Source organism: Tauraco erythrolophus, chromosome 20, assembly GCF_009769465.1.
Source record: "Tauraco erythrolophus isolate bTauEry1 chromosome 20, bTauEry1.pri, whole genome shotgun sequence".
NCBI lineage: Eukaryota > Metazoa > Chordata > Aves > Musophagiformes > Musophagidae > Tauraco > Tauraco erythrolophus.
In genome coordinates, this window is record NC_141484.1 from 438,388 (window position 1) to 453,615 (window position 15,228).

A 15,228-nucleotide genomic window follows, 5' to 3' on the forward strand; every position below is an offset into this window, starting at 1 on the left:
TGGCACGTCGGGAGCAAACTGATATGGGAACCACAGCCCTGCGTGGTGTCGACAGGCAGCCTGCAAGCACCCTGCCCTGCTGCCCTCGCTCCAGCCAGCTGGGTCTCCTGCTGCTGCCTCCAAACACCCTCTGTGCCCCCTCTGCCAGGTGGGGGGCGAGCTCAGAGCAGGGGGGCACCAGTCATCACCGATTCTCGCCTGTGCTGGCGTTCCTTTGCTGGGGTTGCTCCAGCTGCCTGGCTGGAGCACGTGGGGCTGGCAGGGCTGCAGGGCTCTGTCTGAAGTTTGTTCCCTTGGTTTCCTTTCAACTCCCTGTTGCTGATACAAAATAAAATAGGAATAACTGCTGCCTGGGTGTAACTCTGCTTCCCAGGGAGCTGGCGCTGTGCTAAGCTGGCGAGTACACACTAGATGTGGCTGCTGCAGAGGGAATCTCCTCCACCAGCACAGAGCTCCCGTCCTGGGGCTGGGCTCTTTCATGCCGGCAGTGGGGAGCTCCGCACTGAGCCCGGCCCAGCTCTTGGCACAGGCAAAGTTGGGGACTTGCCAACCAGAATGCGACCAGCTCGGCAGGCAGGGGAGCCTGGAGAACCCGCCTGCAGCTGCAGGGCAGCTGCGGGACGGGGATAACACGAGCCTTTGGGGATGGGGTGATGGAGGGGCGCACTGGGAAGCTGTCTGGGCCAGGCTGGGCTCGTGCCCCTGGGACCGACCAGGCTAGATACAAACTTGGGTGCTGCGGTGCAGTGGCCCTGGCCCTGTGGCTGAGACAATTCCATGTGCTCAGGAGCACTTGTCCCTCAGTGGGGACCTCTGGGCTGCGATGATGCCCCTGCTGCAGTCAGGAGAGGAGCACACTTGGGAGAAAATACCCTGCACAGCCACAGCACTGCCAGAACACGTTTATTTTGTGCCCCGACCATCCCTCGGGATCTGTCTCCCTACTGCAGCGTCCTTGCACACGTGCACTGCACACGGGCCAGGCGCAGCGTGTGGCCACAGTGGAGGGGTGTCAGTGGGACTTACAGAAGCAGAGCTTCTGCAGGGGATGAGAGTGCTCCAAGGATGGGTTTGCTGGGTGACTCGCGAGGCAGAACACTGCCTCAGAGGGGTCTGGGTGGCCATGTGAGATGTGGGCTGCCCTCCCTCCCTCCGGGCACGTCTGTGCTCCTGCTGCAGGGGGGCTGGGGTCTCCCTGGGGCTGGGCTCACGCTGCTTTGCAGGCCTGCCGGCAGCGGTGGCTGTTGTGCTGCAGCCGACTGGGAACATGCCTGGAGCACGTTGTGGCCGGTCCCAGTCCTTTTGCTGCTGGCTGCCAGCACAGGGCTGAGACAGCCACCCCAGCCCGCCAGCTTGCCTGCGGGAGTGAGAGGGAGGCAGCTGCCCCTGGGTTGGGGCTGGGAGGATGCTCAGGCTCCCCCTGCGCCAGGAGGAGTTGGGCACAGTCCCAGAGCCAGCTTCTCCTGGCACTTCCTGGCCACAAACTCCAGCTTGTTCTTTGCGAGTTCGGTGTCGTGGGCTGAGACGTCTCGGTGCCAGACCGCGCGCACGGTGTGTGCCGACCAAGGGAACAGCAGGACACTGACGGCATGCCCAGTCTCGGCCAACTCCTCGTCGCTCACTGCCTGCAGGTGCTCACAGAGCTCTGCAGGGGACGGCCAGCCCCCCCTGATGCTCACCATCACGATGTTTGTCTCCACTGCTGCCAGGCTGACAGAGCAGATGGGCGAGTTCAGCTCCTGGATTCCTGGGGGAGGCAGGGGCAGTAAACTGCGAGCCCGATGCCCAGCTTGCCAGGAGAGGAGGCTGCAGCACTGCCCAAGCCCTGCCCCAGGTCCCAGATGAAGGAGAGGCCCTTTGCCCTCCCCTCTCTGCAGTACCAGGGTCACCATGGGCACCGTGGGGACAGGCACGGCATCGTCCCAGCACTCCAGCCAGGCAGGGACCCCAGCAGCATCCTCGCCTGGATGGAGATCCAGCACAGCTGCCTAGGAAAGGTGCTTGTGCCACTGTCACACCCAGCAGTGCCAGGCTGGTGCTGGGTGCAGTAAGCCCAGCTGGCAGACGGCGCTTGGAGAAGGCTGGGCCCACGCCAAGCTGCCGGGCAGGGCAGGACCTGGCTGCACAGCAGCGTGTGGAAGCCTGCGCAGCCGGGCAGAGAGAGCGGCGTTAGGCTGCAGGTGCCCACACCTCCCGGCATGCCCAGGGGCCCCGTGGTACCTTCAGCAAAGCGTCGGGCATTGTCATGGTCTCTGCGCAGCGTCGCCTCTGCGTGCTCCAGTCCAACGCGGGCAGCGGCTGCCAGCACACCCGCCTGCCGCATGCCCCCACCCAGCAGCTTCCGCACACGCCAGGCTTCAGCAATAAACTCCCTGCATCCAGCCAGCACCGCGCCGGCTGGGGCACCCAGGCCCTGCGGAGCCACTAGAGTGGTGACCCGAGCTGCCCTGGGGGCTGCCCCTGCCCCTCCCAAGGACGTGCCCAGGGATGCCCCGGCCCGCAAGGTGGGTGCTCAGCCCGATGCCCCTGAACAAGGGCAAGGCCCCAGCTTGTGCTGGCCCCACCTGGCCTGGGCAACCTCTCCCCACGCAAGCACACCTTGGAGAAGCACAGGGACACGGAGTCGCAGTGCTGGGTGATCCGAGCTGGCTCCACATCCTGGGCCACCGCTGCGTTCATCAGCCGCGCTCCGTCCATGTGCACCCGCAGCCCGTAGCGGTCAGCAAGCCCACGGACCTGGGGCGAGACAGAGGAGCAGCTGGGCTTGGGCTGGGAGGGACCCCTCAGGTGGCCAGCGCCAACGTGAGCCACGCTCCGAGCTCCTCGGCAAGACCCTGGCATCCCTGCGGTGCCATCCTGCCGGGTCCGGCTGCCTGCACCCAGGCAGGGCTGCTGCCAGCCGTGGGCCGCAGGCTCCCACCTGCTGGAGGTAGGCGAGGGGCAGTGCCCGGCCCCCCGCCGAGCTGTGCGTGTTCTCCAGGCAGATGAGCTCGGGGCGCGGGTGGTACCGACTGCCGTGGGCCTCGCGGATCGTCAGCTCCAGCTGGTCCAGGTCGAAGGTGCCGTCTGGCAGGTCCGGCAGCGCCTGGGAGTGGACACCGGCGACCTGTGCCCGGGGCAGGGCAGAGCTGACGGGGGCCGGCGGCGGGGCACGACGGTCCGGGCCCTCCGCCCCTCCATCCCCTTCCCCCCCGCGCCGGCTGCGCTCGGCCCCACTGAGCCGCAGCCCCACGGGCCCCCCCGCCCGGCCCCGGCCGCCAGCGGAGGGCAGCAACGAGCCGCCCTCCCGCCCCCGCCGGCGCTGCCGGTGCCGCCGGGCCCCGGGGGCACGGGCCGCTGCCCGCCCGTCCGCGGCACCCACCTGCGCGGCCCCGCCGTGCTCGTAGACGTGCAGGTGGGCGTCCCGGCCCAGGAGCAGCTGCGCGCCCCGGCGCTGGCAGTGGCACATCACTGGGGGGAGAGGGGCCGTGAGCCAGGGGGCACGGCGGGCAGCACCCCGGGCAGCGCGGGCAGGCTCAGCCCCATCTGCAGGGCTCCGGTGCACGAAGGCCGGGCAGGTGGCACGACGGCACTGCAGCAGTGTTGCCTGCCCCGGGCACGGGGTGCCCGCTCTGTCCCCGGTGGTGCAGCGGCTGTTGGACGGGGGCTGCCCGCAGTGACTGGGGGCTGCTGCCTCGCTGCCCGGGCACGTGCACGTGGCCAGGGCTGGAGCGGGTCCCATGCAGTGCACAGTGGACCCTGCTCATGGAAGGGCAGGAAAGCGAACCAGGTAAAGGTCAAGAGAGCAGAGCAGAGGCCGAGCGTGCGGTGGGGACAAACAGACCCCTGGAGGGGTTTGCTCATACGCAGTGTGAAGCAGGGAGAAGCTCCGGGGTCTGAGCAGGGTCGTGCTGCTACAGATTTGATGGGGAGGGGCCTGAGGAGGGGGCGAGGAGATGCACCCGGACCAGAAGGGGTCTGTGCCCGCAGCTCTCCCCTGCAGCCACCTGGGCAGCCTCCCGAGCAGAAGCGGGGCTCTCCTCGAGACCTTGGGGAGGAGCGGGGCTGGTCGCGTCCTCCGCACCCTCCATGGGATGGGGACGTAAACCAACTCCTGTTCGTGGCCTGGCCGCCGCAGGGTGTGCGGAAGGAGGGCTGGGCGCAGCCCCGGGCACTCACCGGCGATGAGGTTTGCCATCGTGGCCGTGGGCACAAAAAGAGCCTCCTCCATCCCCAGGATCCCTGCGGCCAGCTGCTGCAGCTCTGCAGAGGGGAGAAGTACGAGGGTCTTGGGGGGGAGGGCATATCCCAGTCCAGAGGGGACATGGGGGGCGGTCGGGAACCCCACAGGTCCAGGCTGCCGCCCCCAGCCCCTCCGAGCCCCCCAAGACGCCCTCAGCCCCGGAGAAGCCCCACTCTGGGCTCCACGTCCCGCCTGACCCCTGGGCTGGGGGGCGCTGCTGGCAGGGACCCCCGCGGGGAGGGGCGACCCCCCGTCTCTGCCGGACCCGGGGTCGCGGGGGACCCGTCCCCGCCGCCCACCGTTGACCGCCGGGTCCTCCCCGTAATCGTCGTCGCCCACGGCGGCGCGGGCCATGGCGCGGCGCATCCCGGCGCAGGGCCGGGTCACCGTGTCGCTCCGCAGGTCCACGGTGCCCGGCGGGCGCCCGGCGGGGCGGGGGGGGCCCCGTGGCTGCACCGCCCCCGCCGCGGGCAGCCGGCCCCGCCGCAGCGCCGCGCCCGCGCCCCGCGCCGCCAGCATCGCCGGGACCGCCGGGACCGCCCCGCCGCAAGGGCTCCCGGGCGCGTACGCGGGCGGGGGCGGGATCGCCCGGGCGGCCCCGGCCCCCGTGGCGGGAGGGGCTGGGGCCGGCACCCGCGGCCGTGGGCTGCGCGACCCGCGGGGACGGCCGGACGCGGGGAAGCGGCTCCTGCGTGGGCACCGGGCGCGTCCCGGGGCTGCCCCCGCGGCGCGGCCCCCGCAGACCCGCCCCATCCCTCCATCCCTCCTCTCCGCTCGGTCTCTGCCCCGCGCCCGCTGCGGCCCCGTGCCACGGTGCGAGGGCATGGGAGGCGCTGAGCGACACGGGTGGGTGCTGTCCCCGGGGCCCTGGCTCTCCCACAGCCCCTCGCTTTGCCAGGAGTGCCTGTCCCGGGCATCCTGCCAGAGGGAGCGCCAGCACGAGGCCACCTGCACCCGCTGGGCCCTGGCTCCGTGAGGATGCACGAGTCTTTCCATAGGCCCGTGGAGCCGTGTGCTGAACAGCAATGGCTTCCGCCACGCTGCTGCCGCTGCTGGCAGGGACAACGCGGGGTGACCTTGCTGCTGGGAATCATCTCCAGTTTCTGGCTGCGTCTGCCCTGGGATCAGCTGACACGCGTCCTGTGGCACCGCGGGCAGGCACCTACCGCAGCAGCCCTGGTGTTGACTGTTGTCAGCTCTGCAGCTTTTGGCACTCTGTCTGCACCGGGGAGGCTGCCCACTGGCATCTGGCTCCTGGCAGAAATCCCTGCTGCCCCTGGAGCAGCGGGGCACGTGCCCAGTGCAGCAGCGAGACCCCCCACCTTCCCCCTGTAGGGCTGGACCCGCCAGAGGCTGGCGATGCTCCGTGGGGCAGACCCGGCTCATGGCCATGGGGCTCCACTGGGAGAGCCTGGGCCATACCCGCCTCGTGCTGCAGGCGAGGAGGGGCACAGCTCTGCAGCACTCAGCACTTCTCCTGGCACTTGTAGGGGGAGCAGTGGGGCAGGTGCGCTCAGGTGCCCCCCTTCCCCTCGGGACCCATGTGCCGCTGCCTCCCAACAGCCCCAGTCCAACCACCTGCGCCATGGCCCCTGCTACGCTGCTGTCTTCTTCCTCCCTCTGCCACGTGCCACCACACGGCCTCGGTCCCCCAGCCCTCCCCCCATGCCAGAGCCCCCCGCAGCTGCCCGGGCCGGCTGCCCACGCGCCTGCCATCCTGCCTGCACCCCTGCGCGTGGGGCCTCACCGCCGCCTCCCGCCCCAGCCCGCGCCGTCAGCCCCGCAGATGAGTGAGCCATAAACAGTCCTTCACGCAGACGTTTCTCACACACAGGGCCACATGTTAACAGTTTTTCTTTATTTACTGCCTCCATTTCCTCTTTGTTCCAGGAACTTGTCCTCCAACTTCAAGCTGCTCATGATTAGGCAAAAAGGCCTCTAATCTCCCCGATCTGATTTACCGTCACTGAGAGCAGGCGCTTCCCGTTACTGGCCCTGGACCTGGGAGCACGGACAGCCGAGCTCTGCCGGCTGCTGAGCCGAGCCTCTCCTCCCCAAAGCTGCCCCACTGCACGCGCTGCCTTCCCAGCAGCTTCCTCTTCCAGTAAGTGCTGGGCAGCCCAGCCGGTCACATCGCAGGTGAAGGGCTGGGGGGAAGCGTAGCCATGGGGCCCCGGGCCGGGGACCCCAATATGTCTGGGGCAGCTTCCCTGACGTGGGACAGCTTCCCTGGCACAGGGCAGGCTCCGGAGACACTTTCTCCGCTCCCTTGGAAAGGGCCAGCTGGCTGGAGCATCCTTTGGCCGTGGCCTCCCCAGCTGCTCACCCATCCACTCCTGTTGCTCCCAGTGGAGGTGGCCCTGGAGTGCCCCATGGGGCGCTGTGCCTGGCACAGAGAGAGTGCCCGTCCTGGCCGTGCCTCTCGAATCAGCTGGTTTTGGAGACCCAGGGAGGGTGGCTTGGGGCTCTGTGCTGCACAGCCCCCCCAGCCCGGGCAGGGCCTGGGGTCCGCAGCCATGCAGGGGGCTCCTTCGCTGGGGGGCAGCCGCATCCTTCGCAGGACCTTGCAGCGTGGCAGGGGCTCCTCCACGGAGCCCCACGCCTCTGCCTTGGGGCTCCGGGCTGGGACTTGCCACAGGGGTCTTCCCGCACTGCTGGCACCCAGCAAGCCCCCCTGTGCCTGATCGATGGCACAGGGCCCAGCAGAGCCACGGCAGGGGCTCGGTGGGGCCAGCGCTGGGAGGGCTCATGGCCACACGTGGGGCTGGCTGAGCCAAGGCTGCAGGCGTGTGGGCAGCGGGAGGGCAGCGCCAGCGCCCGGCTGGCGGCTTGGTGGGGGCTCGGCCAGCAGCTGGGGGGGCTCGTCAGGGGGCTTGCCCAGGGCCCAGCTGTGCCACGGCTCCTGTGGCCGCCACCTGCCAGCGCCGGCCGGCGGCTCCCGGCCCCACCGAACGCGTGGCCGCACTGGGCTGAGCTCAGCTCCAGCGGTGCCTCCCCAGGGCTAAAATTAGCTGTCGAGGGCCGGGGAGCGGAGCCCGGTCCCGCCGGGGAGGATCAGGTTTCCCCCCCGCCCTCCCTGCCACAGCCTGGCAGCCGCTGGGGCGATTCCCGGAGCCGGACGGGCTCCCCCTGCCCCTGGCCCCACCGCTCGCCTGGCGGATCCCGGCCCCCCGACTCTGGGACTGAGCCCCGATATGCGTCCTCTCTGCAGGGCCCTAAGGAGGGGCCATGGGCTGGGGGGAGTCACGGTGGCCAGCAGTAGTGGGGCCATGCCTCCTTGGCCATCGCCAGGCTGGGGCCGAGCCGCCTGCGCCCTGGCACCCATGGCTGCCCTGGGGACAGCACTGGTGGCTGGCGCTCTCCTTTCGGCATCCTGGCAGAGCTGGTGGCCTGTGGGCTCAGCCGGACAGGGACTGTGGGCACAGGATTGCTGGTGGCACAGGCAGTGCCCCAGGGCTGGCTGCAGGGCCTGGCAGCCACCCCGAAGTGCTCAGCATGGGCTCAGGGGTGTTTTCCTGCCAGGCTGCCTTGGCCCTGTGGCTGCACTGCCCGCGCTGTCTGTGCTGCCCATGCTGCCCGTGCTGTCTGCGCTGCCTGCGCTGCCCGTGCTGCAGACTGCCATAGCTCATCCTTGTGGGCTGGGGCCGGCCCGCCTGGAGGGCCCCGCTCCCACCCAGGCAGGGGGGAGCCACCATCAATCATCCCTGGAGGGGCAGGAGCTGCGGAGCCAAGTGATTTCCTACTGTCGGGAACCGTGGAGCGATGCCTGGAAGCGTCGGGACGTGCTGAGCTCCTGGCTCAGCCTGCCAGGGGCACGTCCAGGCCTCCAGCGTGCCGTGCCATACCATGCTGCGACCAGTGCCAGGTCGTGCTGGGGGTGGAGGTGGTGCAGAGGGACGGGTGCTGCCCTCTCTGCCGGCGCCAGCCCACTGCTGTCCCAGTATAACGGTGCCATTGGTGTGTTGGGCCTGGGCTCCTTGGGGCGTGTGCTGGTGGCTGCTCACACCGAGGCATCCCAAGGAGCCTGAGCCCAGAACAAACCCTCGATGGCCCTGCTGGGACACGCATGGCGGGCACCGCCGCCCCGACCCGGTGGGGTGAGACTGCCCGCAGAGGGGCCGGCGGGGCTGGCCAGCATGGTGCGAGGTTCGGCTGCGATTGCCGTCACCCGCGGTCCGGGGCTGGTTGTTCCCCATGGGGCACCAGCACGGGAGACCGCGGGCAGAGCCCCGGGCCGGGCAGCAGCGGGTGGCCCCGGTCCCGGGGCTGTCCTTGCCCCAGCTGCAGGGCCGTGGGCAGGGGCTGCTCCGGGGGTGCCGGGAGGGCTCCGGCCGGCAGCCGGGGTGAGCCATGTGCCGCGTCCCGGCCGTGCCGGCAGCGAGCCCCGCGCGGGCCGGCGGAGCAGCCGGAGCCGGAGCCCGGTGGATGCTGCCGGTCCCCGGGGCTGCGGCCGGGCAGGGGGCGGGCGGGAGGTGCGGCACCGCCGGTCCCCCCGTCCCCAACCTGCCGGGGCTGCTCGGGTGACCCCTCCCTCCGCCGGCAACAACTTTTCCAGTAAAACCACCGCAGAAATCCCGGCTTCCCGACAGGCCCGCCCCTCGGCCGCCGGGGGGGCTCGGGCCGCCCTTAACCCTTCCCGGCCCGGTCCCGCGGCCGCCCGGGGCCCCCCGCGCTGGCGGGCCGGTGCCTCCGAGCCCGGGGCCGGGCGCCCCGCGGAGCCGCGCAGGGGGACTCTGGCCACCCGCTCCGGGTCAGCGATGCCCCCGCTCCCCGGGGGGCCAGGGGGTCCCGAGGGGTGGCAGGACCAGTGCTGGAGCAGCCTGACTCGCCGTGCACGGGGGAGGTGCGAGGGGGAGAGACACGGCCCCCGGCCCCGGGAGGCCTTTGCGGCCACATCCTGCCCAGGTGTGGTCCGGCCGCATCACGGGAAGGGACCCCCGAGCTGGCAGTGCCTGCGGTGTAGCAGGGTCTCCTTCTCAAGGTGCAGCTGGCACAGAAGGAGCCGGGACTCAACCCCACCGCGCGGCAGAAGGAGCATCCCAAGGGCTGAGGAGCTGGAGAACCATCTGGGAAAAAAGCCCCTCTCCAAGGGAGACCCCAGCACAGCCTGGCCCCTGGGGCTGCAGGGCAGAGGGGTGGCCGGGAGTTGGGCCCCCGGGCGCGACGAGGTCCTGCCTGTCCCCTGACGAGCAGGAGCGATGTGCTGTGCAGGGCTGGTGCTGGCAGACAGCTCGTGGGGCACAGCCTGAGCCCTGCTCGCAGCGGGTGCCCACAGCAGGGCATGGCCACGACTCTTGCTTGATGGGACGCAGCAGCTTCGGCTGCATGTGGGCAGATTGGGGTTAGACCCACGGGACGTGCCCTGCGTCGAGGAGCGGGGCAGGGGGCCATGTATGTCCCCTCGTTCCTGAGCCCTGATGCTGGGAGCAGCTCCTGAGGGCACCCTGGGAGACCACTGCTGCCGGTGACGGCTCTGGGCTGGGTGGCTGTGCCGGCTCCACAGCCCTTCCCCAGGGCTCCGCAGGGCCGCTCCTGCTGGGAGGGCAGTGCTGGGGCTGACTGGGCACCGGGAGCTGGGACTCTGTGCCGGGAGCTGTGCTGGGCCATGCCCTGCCTGCCGCCAGCCCTGGCCCCGTGCTGGCTGCTGCACTGGCCGAGCCAGGGCTGAGGTAAGTGCTGTAATTGTTTTCTCTGTGGCCCGAGATGAATAATTGAGAGGTCTTTGAGGAGAATTAATTAGCCCGTTTATTGGCAGTAAATGCTTTTCTCCAGATGATGAAATAGATCCTGAGCCACACGTGAGGCAGGCAGATGCAGGTCGCTGAGGCTGCTCTGTAGTGCCAGTGCCAGGCCTGGGGGCCAGCTGTGCCAGTGTCCTGTGCCCGCTGCAGAGCAGGCATGCCAGCACCAGCTCCCACGGCCTCCCAGCAGCCCTGTGTGCCTGGAGCTCGCTGCGCCCACAGCCAGTGCTTTGTGCAGGGAACCCAGTGTGGGTGGGAGCAGGGGGCACCGAGGGGTGGTCAGGATCCTGCCCCAGCCCTGTGCGGAAGCTCCTTCCAGGCTGCTCTGTGCAGGGTGGACTGGTGAATCCTTCTGGGACAGCCCTGGCCAGCCCTGGCAGAGCTCTGCCCCATGGCACAGCATGATGCGGCACAGGGGATCCTGCCAGTGGCCCCAGGCAGAAGGGCAGGAGCGAGCCACGAAGCCCCTCGGCTGCCTGAAGCTGTCAGCTGGGTAGTGCTGCCCTTCCGAGCCAGCCCTCCGTCACCCACTGCTGGCACCCCAGTGTCGCCGTGTCCCCATCAGTTACCAGTGCTGCTGTGGTGGTGCGGGCAGGGCAGAGCCCAGTGCTGGGTGGGAGCCCTTTGCCCCTCACTGTGCCCCTGTGGCTTCCTGCTCCATCATGGCTCACAGCATGTCCTGGGGGGCCCCTCCCTGTGCAGACCCCGCTACATCCCGTTGTGTCCCCTTCCTCATGGCTGCCAAGGTTGGTGCCAGCTAGGGCCGTGTGGCCTGCACCTCCTCCTCCTCCTCCTCCCCTGGGTGTGAGGGGAAGGGCCCTGCGTGGCCAGAAATGCTTAAACAAGGATTTCCTTGTTGCTGCACAAGCTGTTTGCCTTGCTCCCAGGCCAGCCGTTAATGAGGTTTGGCAGGAGGCACCGGCAGCCCCAGCCATCGGATTTCTATAAATCAACCTGGTGCTAATGCGTGGGGCTTGCTGGGATGGAGCTGCTCAGCCTCTGTGCACGGAACCGCAGCCCGCGGGCAGCTCGGGGCCGGGATGGAGATGCTCAGCCTCCGTGCACGGAACCGCAGCCCGTGGGTTCGTGGGCGCTGTGCGCAGCGGAGCAGGGGCCGAGCGCAGCCGTCCCAGCCCGCGGGGCTGGGGTTGCTCTGCGACGCAGAAGCATGAATGTCCCTCCTGTTTCGGGGCGGGTGGGTGAGCAGCTCCTGGACTCGGGGCGGGCTGGGCTCGTGGGGGTCATGGGAGTCCCTCTGGGCGAGAAGCGGCTCCTTGAGGAGTCGCAGGCAGCCCCTGGGCTGGAGCAGAGGGGCCGAGGGGGCCGAGGGGGCTGTGGCTGCTTCCCAGCAGGCAGGTCGGGGCGGCCTCTCCAGCTGTTTGTTTCCAGGAATGGCAGAAAGCGTAAAGCAAAATAAAGCAGCTTCCCACAGCCGAGGTCCCGCTGTGTCCTGATCCATCGCCACATCCCCCACCTCCCTTCCCCCAGGCCCCAAGAGGCTGCTGGGTGCTCAGTGCACTGGGGTGGGGGTGGCTTTGCCCTCACTGCCTGCCCTGCCTTGGGGTGGGCGCCACGACTGTGCCCCCTGCACCGGGCATGCCGCGCACCCTGCGGCCCCCCGCCCCTGGCTGCCTCTGGCATGCAAAGCAGGGCAGGCAAATCACCCAGCCCTCCGGGAAGCACGGCTGCCGCTGTGGCTGGTGGCTACCGCACGGCGGCTGGCCCCTGCCGGGAAGCTGCTCCATGGTGGCCCCTGCACGTGGGTCCCTTGCACCAAAGCTGCCTGCAGCAGATGTGCCCGGCTGCTGCTGGCACAGGGAGGCTGCAAAGGCAGCAAGTCCTGCAGCCCGCACGTAGCACGAGGCTGTCCTGCCCAGAGCAGCTGTCCATGGGGCCGTGCCCGGCTGGGAGCCTCACCGGGGCACCCGGAGTGGGGCATGGAGGGGATTCACATCGAGAAGGGTCCCCTGGGAACAGGCTCTCATGTGTTTTGCTCCCAGCAGCCCTGTGCCCAGGAAAGGAGGTGCCGGGAAACGGGACCTATTATCTCTGGTTTCCCACAGCCACGCGCTCGCCTCGCCAGCGTGGGCCCCATGGGGCCAGGGGCAGCCGGGCTGTTTGCTCCCCTCGCCTGGGGGACCATCGCTGGGGGAACCCGCACAGCCCGTCCCTGCGGCTGCTGGGAAAGGTGTCGTGGCGGGATGTTGTGGGGGCTGCAGCAGGATGCTGGAGAGAGGGGGGCCATGCTGAGCATGTGGCTGGAGTGACAGTGGGTCCTGGAAAGGCTGGGCTGAGTGTGGGGCAGGGGCAGCCCCTGCCCCAACATCCCCCTTTACTGCAAAGCTGCTGGGAGACCGGCAAGGCTGCGCCGGGCGGCTGGCCTGGGGAGAGCCACTGGTCTCGAGGTGATGTTTCGGTTCCTGCTCTGAGTGTGCTTCCCCCCTTAGCAAGAAACCCCTCTGCTCTCGCTCTGAAAGGGAGTTTCTGCAGCATGGGGAAACCGAGAGAAACCCCAGCCCCGTCACAGCCCTGCCAACCGGCTGGGCTCCTGTGGGGTCACCGCTGGCTGCCGGGAAAGCCCCGGCCCACTCCCCATCTCCCCCCCAGCCATAGCCTGGCCCTGAGGCTGCAGCAGCCCATGCCGGGCAGCCCCCGGCCGATGGTGTCCCCCCAGGTCCACAGTGTCCCCTGCAGCGACCCCGCAGCAGGATGGCACCAGGATGGCGGCAGGGCTGGCCGGTGTGTGTCTGCTGGGAGCTGCCCCTCCATCCATGGCCACATGCCTCTGCCCTGCCGGCATCCCACGCTCCGCTCCCATCAGTCTGGCGGGCCGCCAGCACTGGTAGGGGAGGGATGTAACCCGTTGGGGCAGAAGGAAGATTGTGCTGCTGAGACGACGCGTCCGCTGCGGCTGGGACCCGCCACTTCCCCTCTGTCGGCACCTGCTTGTGGGTGCAAGTGCAGATGGGGGCTCTGAACCGCAGCCGACCGCGGCAGCGACAGCCCGTCAGCAGCTGCGGCCACGCGATGCTGAGCACAGGCGGCACTGGCGAGCCCGTGGCCCTGCGGGGACCCACTCGTGGCTGGGGAAGCCGTGCGGGGCACCAGTGTGCCCGGCTCTACGGATGGGCCACGTGCGCTGCTCCGGGAACCCGTGCTCGTCCTGGCCCCTCACTGGCTCCAGCGGCTCTCAGGGCCTTGCTTCTCACCGTGGGCAGGGACCCTCCCCGCTGAGGTGCCTGTGCCCGCACCCCTGGGCAGCTGCTGTGGCTGCCAGGCAAGGGCTGGGAACAGGAACCCGGGCGGGAGGTTGTGCAAGGGGGGACCCGCGGTGGGAGGGCACGGCAGCCCCGGCCCTCGGTGTGTCGAAATTCCGCGCTCTTACAGAAAAGCCCCCGGGCAGAATTCCTGACAGGGGTGATTCATCCGCCGCTGGAAGCGATGACTTCGCCTCTCCAGTAAACCCTCCTCAGCCTCGCAGACACGGGGCAGTGCGCACCGAGGTGCCCTGGCTGCCACCAGCACCCGCTGTGGGGTGCCGGGGCCGCGCTGTGCCCCGCGGGCAGTGCCAGGGGTGCCGGGGAGCTGCTGAGAGCTGCGGGGCAGCCGAGCCCTGGGCGCTGAGCACAGGATTGAATCCACGGCTCCCGTCCCTGTGGGGGACTCCGCTGCCCCGGCTGTGGCCTGAACCCGGCACGGGCCAGCACCTCGTCCAGGTGCTTTGGGGGACCGTCCCCCGCCGGCGAGGGCACGCGGGACGGCCCTTTCCAGGAAGCGCACGCGAGGGCAGCCAGGCTGCAGAGTTCCCGACAGCAGCTCTGGTTTTAATAACAGCAAATCAATGGATGCCCGATTCCGGCCAGAGCAAACTCCTGCGCTTCCTTCCCCGGCCTCCCGGGCTGGTGGCTTCTCTGCAGGGCACAAACGATGCGGGTGGGAGCCCCGACCCTGGCGACTGCACGTGTGTTTCCGAGTGCCAGTGGCACAAGCCTGCCTGCTCTGCCTGCTGCATCCCGCCCCGGCACACTGCCAGCACCCCGGCCCTGCCCGGCTCGGCTCGGCTGAGGGGATGGGAGGAGAGCATGGGGCTCTTCGCCACCCCTGCCCAGCCTGGGCCGTGCCCACCCCCCTCGCCCACGCAGGTGCTGCCGGGGGCTGCTCCGTGGCTGGGCATTCCCAGCTGCTCCGGCTGCTCGCCTCCCCAGCCCTGCGCCGTGATTCAGCCCCCCTTCCCGGCGGGGCTTGCACAAACCTCCCTGCTCTCTTTGTGCTTGTTTTGAGAACAGATTAGTCATGGCTCTTAGCTGGCTTCCAGCAAACTGCACAACAGCACCATGGAAAATCGAGAACAGCAAAGTGATGACTCAGCAGGGCTCACGCTCCCGTCCCTTGGGTGCCAACTGTCCTCTGCTCCCGCACAGCCTCAGACACCAGTGGGGACCACCCAGCGGATGCTGCAGCCAGGCCAGGGTGGGCAGGCAGCCCAGGGCTGCGACTGCCTGGAAGCAGCAATGGGCAAGCAGGGGCTGGGGAGGTGCCGCCTGGACGGGACGCTGGTCCCCGGGTCCCAGACAGTGATGGGCCCTTGAACGCAGCCTCTGCCTCATCCCCGACCTCCCTCCTGCACCCGGCCTGTGGGGCCTCCCCTCGGCCCTGCCAGCACCTCGCTGCTCGGAGCCCTCCCTGCTGCCTATCAGCCAGAGCATCCTGCTGCTGGCAGCGCCAGCTTGGCATCCCAGCAAGGCTGCGCAGGCGCAGGGGCTGCCGCGGCGCGGAGAGGCTGCCGGGTCCTGCCAGGCAGCAGCTCTGCTCCCCAGAGCTGCAGCACTGGGGGGCCCCGGTCCTGCTGGGTTCAGCAGGTACCCCTGGGGAATTGGGGCCCTCCTGGGTGGCACCTGTGCACCGTGGCCATGCCAGTGACAGGAACTCCCAGGGCAAGCCCTTACCGTACCTCACACCTCACTCCTCAGCCCTTTATTGCCCTGCCTTGGCCGGCTGCCCGGCGGCACGGCACGCTGCCAAGCCTCCGTGCCAGGTGGCTTATTGTGATCGCATGGCACTGGGCACCAACTGGTGTCAGCTGCCAAGGATGAACAATGTAATTGCTGGAATTACAGTAAAGTGCTCCCATTCCCACTCGTTAAATGCTGAGACTGGGCCCTTGGGTCCTTCTAGGGAACATCTGCTCCAGCTGTGCCCACTGCCAGCTGCACCCCCCATCCTCACCCAGCACGGCACCGCCACCACCCATTGCCGTCAGCCTGG

General features: G+C 69.2%; 1 protein-coding gene across 1 annotated transcript; it reads right to left on the bottom strand.

The window, feature by feature from the left end:
- Positions 1–1,409: 1,409 nt before the first annotated feature.
- Positions 1,410–4,741, bottom strand: LOC147527310 (uncharacterized). The gene is made up of 7 exons (XM_086624237.1): positions 4,522–4,741; positions 4,159–4,242; positions 3,362–3,450; positions 2,921–3,106; positions 2,599–2,736; positions 2,221–2,413; positions 1,410–1,747 (listed from the first exon to the last, which is right to left on the bottom strand). Exons 1-7 carry the CDS (start codon positions 4,739–4,741, stop codon positions 1,410–1,412), a joined length of 1,248 nt encoding a protein of 415 aa, XP_086480363.1.
- Positions 4,742–15,228: the final 10,487 nt, after the last annotated feature.

Bases quoted from the DNA above. Each gene is read 5' to 3' on its own strand.
- LOC147527310 (XM_086624237.1), bottom strand. From the start codon at position 4,741: ATGCTGGCGGCGCGGGGCGCGGGCGCGGCGCTGCGGCGGGGCCGGCTG. The intron at 3,107-3,361 runs GTGGGTGCCGCG...CCCCGGGCACAG, and splicing joins AGCACGGCGGGGCCGCGCAG to GTCGCCGGTGTCCACTCCCA. The intron at 2,737-2,920 runs GTGGGAGCCTGC...GTCTCGCCCCAG, and splicing joins CCCTCGCCTACCTCCAGCAG to GTCCGTGGGCTTGCTGACCG.